Genomic DNA, 8,790 nt, shown 5'->3' on the forward strand with positions numbered 1-8,790 from the left:
TTATTTTCTACAGGCAATTGCATTGTACTATAAAGTTGAACTTAGTCATTTAGAAGATTCTGTAAAATTCCAACTAAAGTTGTTTTTTGCTTCTAAGTATTTTAAGTTTTTATCTGATATGGCGTCAAAAAACATAGCCAATATTATAGATTTAAATTTATGAACAATGAATCTAATTTATCATATTGATGCCATTGGTAATGCCATTTTTCTTAGAGTAGACAAACCTGAATTTATCTTTTTTGTAATGTAATCTAGATAAAAGTTCCAGATTGCTATAATCAATGTTATTGGTTAGAGTTTTTATTCAATTCTACCTTTCTAAGAAGATTATCGTTTTCATTTTCCATCCTGTATATGAAAAGCTTGATTGTTCTAAAACATTACTTTTGTAATAATTATAATTTGAGTGATTGCAATGTAAATTATGTTTGAAAACTTTAGATTTAAATTTTAAAATCTAATAAAAATTAAAATAAAACACAATAAATTTGATTAAAAAAATAAAAGAGGTTTCGATGCAACAAGTTTAAACTTGATTAACTGCTAACTTAAATCAAGCAGAATTATATGAAAAAACAGGTAATTTATCTAACACTTGTGTACTTGGTGATAATGATAAATTAGTCATGTAATGTGAATTCAGATATGATAGAGGTAGGATATATTTCTTAGTCTTCAATTTCTTCAATAATCAATGTTTGCATTTTTAAGATGGCGTTTCCAAAGTCATCAAAGTCTTCGAGGTCTTGGACATTAGATAGTATGCGACAGGCATTGCAAGCCGTGGATGGGGGAATGTCAATACGTAGCTCTGCAGAACTTTTTGGAATACCTCGGAACACTTTGACCTCATATGTTGCCAGCGGTAACCAACACAGACTGCTGCATGAAGATACAGTAGTTTATTTGGTGTTGTCATATTTTCTTTTGTAACAAGTGGTACTTTTTAAGTCAATTATTATTTTCTGTGGGCCAAAATGTTTTATTTCAGTAGAAATTTTAAATGACATTTTTCTGTTTTGTGTGCTTTAAACATTAAAAAAAAGTAGATAATATTCAAGGAAATTGTGCACACTTCTATCACAGCAAATTAGTAATTTATTGCCAACAAGACATTCAACTTCTTGGAAGTACAGTTCATCTGCTCAATTTAACCATCAAAAGCAAATTAGTTTAGACTAAATTAATGCTGTTAATGAAAGTTCTAACTATTTTTTCACGTCCAAACCCATCTCTTAAATGCCACATTCTCCCTACATGCTCGAACTTTTTTATATATAAAATGAAACTAGTTCACAATAACTTATGAGGAGTTCTGTAAATGCATTTTCTTTTATGAAATTTAGTTTAGAATTAATATAAACGTTTAAGTTACAGTTAATTATTTCTACACTAAGTTATAATAGCTATGTTATTGCAACCAATGCCCATTATAATATAAAACATGGAACTGTTTGCATTCTTTTGCTAATGTCATTTTGAGGACTGTAAAGTTAAGAGTGTATGTAATGGATAACTTTTAATTAATTTTTAACAATACTTTTTTATTTGGTTCCGACATAAAACATTTTATGATATTTTCTTAAAATCCTTTAGTATTCTCAATTTAAAAATTATTTTTAGCTCCTTGTTTATGTGACTAACATTTTTTGTTTTGAAGTTAGCTTATTGTTGTTTTAAAACTATAATATTGTACTTTATATAAAAATGATTAATAAGTTTACAGATTTTGCATTACAAATAAATCACATATTTTACTTTTTATATTTTATTTATCTTTGCATGATCAATGAGGATATTTAGTTACAGTGTTATATATTTTTATAATAATACCTTTCGGATTTTATGTTTACAAAAATAATTGTTTTTATAAAGTAATAATGAACTGTGCTGTATCATGACACCATATATTTATTGTATTTAACTTAAAATCCTATAAATAATTTTAAATCTAATTATATAAAAGTCAATTTTTTCCTGAGCACAGTATTGGTTTTCATGTCTACACTTATCAGTAATATTTTGTTTGGGTTTTCTTTTGTAATAATGTATTAAAAATTAATATTTTATTGTTCACTTAGATTGTTTTATTACAGTTGTTTGTGTAACTTTATACCTTTTGCTATGTTATACAAAGGCACTATTTCTTGTTCATGTTTATCTCTTATTTCTTTTACTCCAATTCTTTTTCCAATAAATTTAATATATTTATACAATACACATGTTATCTTCAAGGGGTATCTAAATTTCACTTCTTTCATCACTGTTCGTGTCATATTAAGGCAAGCCTTTGAATTGACTAAAGACTTGCCCAATACTTAACTAAAGACTTCTATGGCTCTTGTTGAACGTTATATCTCTTACGTTATAAACTAATGTTACTGGCATGCGTAAAATCGGGTGTTCTATAGAAGTTTAATCATTTTATATACTGGCAAAAATCAACAGGCAGAATAAATTGAAGGTGTTTTTAAATTGTCTAAGTCGTATGGAATGAATGAGCACTGTGACTAGGGCATAGTTTGAAACCCAACATTTTTGCTAGAATGCTTGTATAGGATTTTCATATTTTAAATTATTGTATGAAGTTATGGTACTTTGGTACTATCCAGAGGCTACTCTCCCTCTTTAGGCTATATAAGTAGGTAAATACATTTACGAGCACTCACGTGATCTGAGCTTGAATTTGGGTACTATCTCCAGGGATGTTTTGCTGTAAGTGCAGGCTTTGGTCCTGAAAAAGAAAAAGATATCTCAAGATAGTACCCAAATTCAAACTCAGATCACATGAGCACTCATACTTTAACTTTGGTACTACTAGTAACATATTTATGATAACCTAGTCTAAATATACTTATATTGTGTAGTAATAAGTAGTAGATAAGAACCGAGTGGCCTCCAGATAATACCAAGTACTTAAATTGATTTAAATTTAAACAATCATTTTTCTGGTTCCATTTTTACTAAGTTAGGTTAGTTTCGGTTAGTTGTGGGATTTTATACCTATATTTTATATCACTATTATGTTCGGTTTAAGTATCATTTTTCCTAGAAATATTTTTCATTTTAACAATAACTAGGCAAATCATTTAAACTGTAAAGAAACACTTGATTTCATACTTTGACCAAAAAAATTATCAGACATTTTGTAGGAGACCTAAAGTTTATACCATGTATTGTATGGATTTTACACATTACTACTAACACATTGTGTTTTTAAATACAGTTTAATTGACTGTATATCACAAATACAAATTGTAAGTAGTTAATGTAATCTTGAAAAGTTGTTATTACAGTTTAGCTGACAAAATGTGCTTTGCTCTCAAAAAGAAAGCACATTATTCTTCTTCTATATTAAGATCAATTTAGCTGTAAGGTTTTATTTGAGGTACTCCATTAGAAAAAATGATGAGTCATTGTGTGTATAGTGTAAACTACAAACGAGATTTGTCTGAAAAGGATCTGACCTCCCTTTACTAACCGATCTTTATGTGACTGCTCATCTCATACCAGATATGGGGTGGAGTGGAGACCCCTCAGAGACTGCCTAGTCAGTGAGCCACAGCACTCTGTTCCATATGTTATTACATTTGTTTACATTGCTTTCTCTATGACTAAACATTATAACCAAACAGTTTGCGGTAAATTTTCTAGAAACTTGGGCATTCAGCTTCAGAAGCAATCTTTACGACATACAAAGGCTTTGGTTACTCTATTTGGCTTTTTTCTATGGGTGTTACTCAGATGAAAGAGTAGTTTAGGTGATTCAAAGATAGTCACATTTCAGTGAAGGGTCACACACAATCAACAGCCAGAAATCGTGAAAACATTAAACGTGTTAATGCAGCCAGCAACAAAAACCGTTGATTAACTGTGCCAGAATTAGAAGTTATAACATCTCAAAATCTGCAATTTTTGAAATTTTATATAAATATTTTTAAATTAACTCTTTTTTCTGAATAGTTTGTTCTTCAGCTGTTGACGGATGATCAAAATACTTGTCGCATTGAAATCACACAGGAAAATCAGAACACAAGCAGAATGTGTTCATAAATTTTATTTCTGATGATGAAACATAGGTTTGGAGCAACAGCCAAAAAATACAAGGTGAATTCAAAGCAATTTTCTAAGTTTTTGTATCAGCACGGTGTTGTTAATTACGTACCTGGTCCACAATCGCAAACCGCCAACAAGGAATATTATCTTGATGTTGTGAGATGAAGTGCAATAGAAATGGTCTGAACTGTGGGCAGATTATGATTGGACCCTTCAACAAAACAATGCATTAGCTGATCTATCCGGCACTTTTTAGTTAAACGGCTTTGACAGCTTCCCTACTGTCTTGTAAATTGAAAATTTCTCAGTAAGGGAAATACTTTAAAGACAGAGAACAAATCAAAGAAGGGTCAATCAATCTGTTAGCTACTCCAAAAAATGGGTTCAAGAAATGTTTTTGGGAAGTGTTGGATGACAGTAGTGAGGAGCACTTTGAAGGCAACTATGTCGCAGTTGCTGCCAACTGTCTCATGTTCTTAGGAACAAAAATCAAGGTCAGATATTTTTGGACAAACCTTGTAAATTTATCCTCATTTCATTATCCCATTGTTATACTGTCTGTTTTGTTATCCAGAGCTCAGACCTGACGACGAGATGAAGTTTATGGAAAACTTTGATCCTGAGAAAAGCAAACGGGAGCAGAGAAAATTGAGCAGAAAGATTTCTAATGTGTAAGTGAGCGTTAAGTAGAAATGTATAATCCAGCAAATTAAACAAAAGAGAATGTCACCACTCGACATTATGGCTATTTGGTCTCAACTGAGAATTGAATAATGTGTTCAATAATAATGAGTTGGTATCCATTTTGATTTCTAATTATTGTATTAATTTCACTATTTTTAATCTAATCGTTATTTATCCATGAGTGCGGTAAATTGGTGTACCCCAGGATGGTTAGAAGTTACTGGTATAACATTTGTTTGGGTGGCCTATTTATAAATTTTAATGACTGATTTACATTGTTACTTAAAATAGGCAGTCAACTATGTCTTTTTTTAAAGTTAACTGCAAGTGATATTGAATTGATAAATCTTACTTAGTTTTCATTTCCCTTGAAGCAACATAAGATATCATATATGTATCTAAATCAATAAATAATGCCATCTAATAAGTTAATATCACTCATTATCGTATTTTCTATAATGTTTACTCGATTTAGTCATAGTTCTCGATATTGGATACTTGGAAATTATATCAGTCTTATTGCAAGGTCTAAAAATATCATCACCCTACCGTCCTTTAAGTAAATACTTCCAAATGAACCATATGTTGTTTTTATTGCATATAGACAAGCTTGTAGAGTTGCAGATTTTTTGTCTTAACCCTTTGAGTGCCGCAGCGTCTACATAGTAGATGTTGTTAAATGTGCATAAATTGCCGGCATCTACCCAGTATTTGTATTTAATTAATATCACATATAATTAATTTTTGTTTTGACAAGTAACTTATTTCACGGCAATCTACAAGTTTCGAACAATCGATTGTGATTGATTTTTATTGTTCACCGCCCCCTTGTAGTTATTTGCCATCAGAAAAAAAACAGATGACGCAATAGTTGGTCAGCTGCTACTTGTTGCCATTAACTACACAGTTTCGTTTGTTGTGTGTTTACATTGTGCTAGTTTCGTGTGTTTATGCCGAAAACTGTTGTTATTACTATTCTGCAATTGTGTTCAGTAAAACTTACAATGCATTTATAAACTTCTTTTTTCGTGTTTAGTGACGTATATTTTATTGTTGGATTGGTGATGAAGTAAAACGCAAGTTCCAATCAAACTATTGATTTTAGGTGAAGTAAGGTTATAGAAGTAAGGTTATATTGTAGGCCTGTGTATATTTTTATATACTTTTTATATAATTAGTATTTTACAGTCGTCTTACTTCATTGAGTGAAATAGGATAGTTATAATATTGTTTCTAAACTTTTGACAAACTTGAACAAAAATTGCTTTTTGTTGTATTTTGTATATATTGCAGTATCTGGTTAAATATTACTGTAACACACCATATTATGCATGATTTTTGTTCAGTTTTTCATGCTCTTTCATATGGTATAGCTAAAAAAAATTTAAAAAAATATTGTATAAATAAAATTTTAGTTCAAACTTGAAATTTATTTTTTTTCATTTTTTAGTTTTTTGTTATAACCTATATTCTTTTTGTGTAAATAAGAATAAAATTATAATATTATATGGAAAAAATACCTTGTTTTATAACACACAAACTAAAAAAAATTATTCAAATCGGTTGAATAGTTTTTTTAATATAGTTTTTTCCACACACGCTTGCAAAACAGAAGGAAAATTCCGGCAATTTATGCGTATGACTTGGGAAAATATGCCGTGGCACTCAAAGGGTTAAGAAAAATAGTTTTCCACTTGGGCAATTTGTAATTTTTTAACAATTGTTTTGTGAAAAAATTATAGTAACTTCTCACTTTAAAGTGTTAAAAAAACCTCCATTGTAGTTTGTTAAAATTCTCAAAAAGTATAAAAATTCTTAATAACAGATAAACAATAAGAATGTGTAAACTGAACTGCACAACATCTGGATAGTGTGGATACAACTTAAGGATACAGTTGGTTTTTGAGCTTAGCAGCAAAGAGACTTTGATCCCTGTACACTTTGACACTAGTTTAATAAAGTTGGCATTATTTCAAAAGAATGCATTTCACATACGAATATTCAAATTTTGAACAGAGCAGTATGGTGAAAACAAGTAGACTTATTTCACTGACACAGTAAACATCCTGCTAATGAAGAGATTTGAGTGTTGTGGTTAGAAGTAGAAATGACTGCTTGTTTTTTCCTTACAAGTTTAAAAACTAATCTTTGGGAATTTTTGTGTAATTTTTCAGGTCCAAAAGGAGCACAGTGTATGACGATAAGGGATTCCACGTCAAGACAGGGCTAGATCTCTGTGACTGTCTGAATGATATGTGCGAAGGTTGTTTTTTTTCATGCCCCAAGTGCCGCTCTTTTAAGTGTGGTCAGGAGTGCAGGTAACTACTTAAATAACTACGTAAATAATCAAACTAACATGTAATAAGAAAACTGAGTACTTCTTAATTGACTTAACATGTAAACTGTGGTGAATGTAACTATCTATTTATTACCTCAGCATTACTCAGGTTAGTGCATATCTCCTGCCACTGTGAGGGTCTTAATCCTATAAACTCTACGAGTTGCGATCGTGACACATTGGATTGCTACTAAAGTGATAAGTGAGTGAGCGCTCTAAATCTTAAGTGAGTTATCTGCACAACCATGACATTAGGTCAGGATAGCTATGTGGAAGCAGGAGTTGATTCCCACCCCTGACGTTGGGGATTTTGTGGTCTGGTGTACACTTATGAGAATCTGTGGTAATGCTTGCTGGAGGGGCCACCTGGTGGTTGGCTTGTGTGGAAATTGACGGAATCAGTGATTCTTGTTTAAGTGTACCAGACCCATAGTACTTGTTTTGCATTGTTTGTCTTTCCACCACTTGATTTGTGTTATTTTATGTTTTTCAAGTCATTTACTATTAAATCATAACCATAATAATAAATAGGCTTTTAAGTTGTAATACCATTGAAATCATACATATTATTTTAGAAAAATGACCAGCAGATAGAGGGTTAATATTCAACATGTATAAGTAACAATTACTTAACCCTTCAAACTTGTATCAAAACTGTAGTCCTTCAACAGGCACACTGGAGTCTATTGTTCCCCATTAAAACAATGCTTAACTAATATAAATTTTAATCAATTACATTGAAAATAAAATGTTAATATAATAAAAATTGTTGAACAGAAGTTCTTGTCCTGCCTTCGTAATGCTGTGTAGCAGAAACAACCAAATGCAAAATAATGTTGAAATAATATTAATAATTTTTACTTAAAAAAAATACAAAGTCACAGACAAACGAAATTATAGGCACCAATCATATAAGAATTTTTAGTCAATTCTTACTGAAATTCAGTTAACTTTTATGGAAATTCGGATTTTTAGGCTGTCCAATGTAGTTGAATATTTCTAATTTCATACACGATGAACAGTCTTTGGTTGATAGTATTGTTTTAAATGTTACCCACTCACATTTAGTAAAACATTCTAGAGTGTTGACACAAAATAGAACATTCACACTATCTCTTAAGGTGACCATTATAGAAGGATTTTTTAATTGTATTTGCACATGCCCTTTTAAAGTTTTGTGTATTTCCAGACAAAATCGACGGTGGATGTACGAGTCCTATCATATCCAGGGAACAGATGAAGTGGTCAGCAACCAGTATCTTGACCATTGATCATTAACATCGCCTCGTGTTTTCATTTGTTCTGTTCCTACTTGTATTTATTTTGTACCACATTTTTTAATCACTGTTGATTTCCTTTTAAATACATTGAAATGTTTCAATAGCTGTGTCTTTTTTATATACCAGTATCATAAGCAGAAAAAATAATATTACAAAAAAGTTCTTCACATTTAAAAACTAAGTTTCATCAACTTACATTGATAAAAAAGCTGTTGGATTTTTAAGTGTGAACCATTAAAAATAGTTGTGATACTATGTTATATCGCTACTAAACCTTATAACGTTATATATTTTGTATGTCAATGACTTACCAATCAATTTGAACTGTAATACCGTATTGTACGCGGATGATACATCTATAATAGTAAAGGGCAACTGTGTACATGATGTTCTTAGTAACACTAATAGAGTAATCAATACAGCTTCTAT

General features: G+C 30.6%; 1 protein-coding gene across 12 annotated transcripts in view; it reads left to right on the forward strand.

Moving 5' to 3' along the window:
* The window catches only part of LOC124356851 (ARL14 effector protein), a 62,193-nt gene extending 53,729 nt beyond the window's left edge, over positions 1-8,464 (forward strand). For 7 of the 12 annotated variants that reach the window (XM_046808102.1, XM_046808103.1, XM_046808101.1 and 4 more), the window contains 4 exons: positions 715-868; positions 4,634-4,730; positions 6,918-7,061; positions 8,271-8,464. In XM_046808102.1, coding sequence (XP_046664058.1) covers positions 715-868; positions 4,634-4,730; positions 6,918-7,061; positions 8,271-8,352 — 477 coding nt within the window. In that variant the 3' untranslated portion in view covers positions 8,353-8,464. The remainder of the gene's footprint in view (positions 1-714; positions 869-4,633; positions 4,731-6,917; positions 7,062-8,270) is intronic. The other 5 variants (XM_046808111.1, XM_046808099.1, XM_046808110.1 and 2 more) reach the window with 1 other exon arrangement.
* Positions 8,465-8,790: the final 326 nt, after the last annotated feature.

Source organism: Homalodisca vitripennis, chromosome 3 (genome assembly GCF_021130785.1).
Source record: "Homalodisca vitripennis isolate AUS2020 chromosome 3, UT_GWSS_2.1, whole genome shotgun sequence".
Taxonomy (NCBI): Eukaryota; Metazoa; Arthropoda; class Insecta; order Hemiptera; family Cicadellidae; genus Homalodisca; species Homalodisca vitripennis.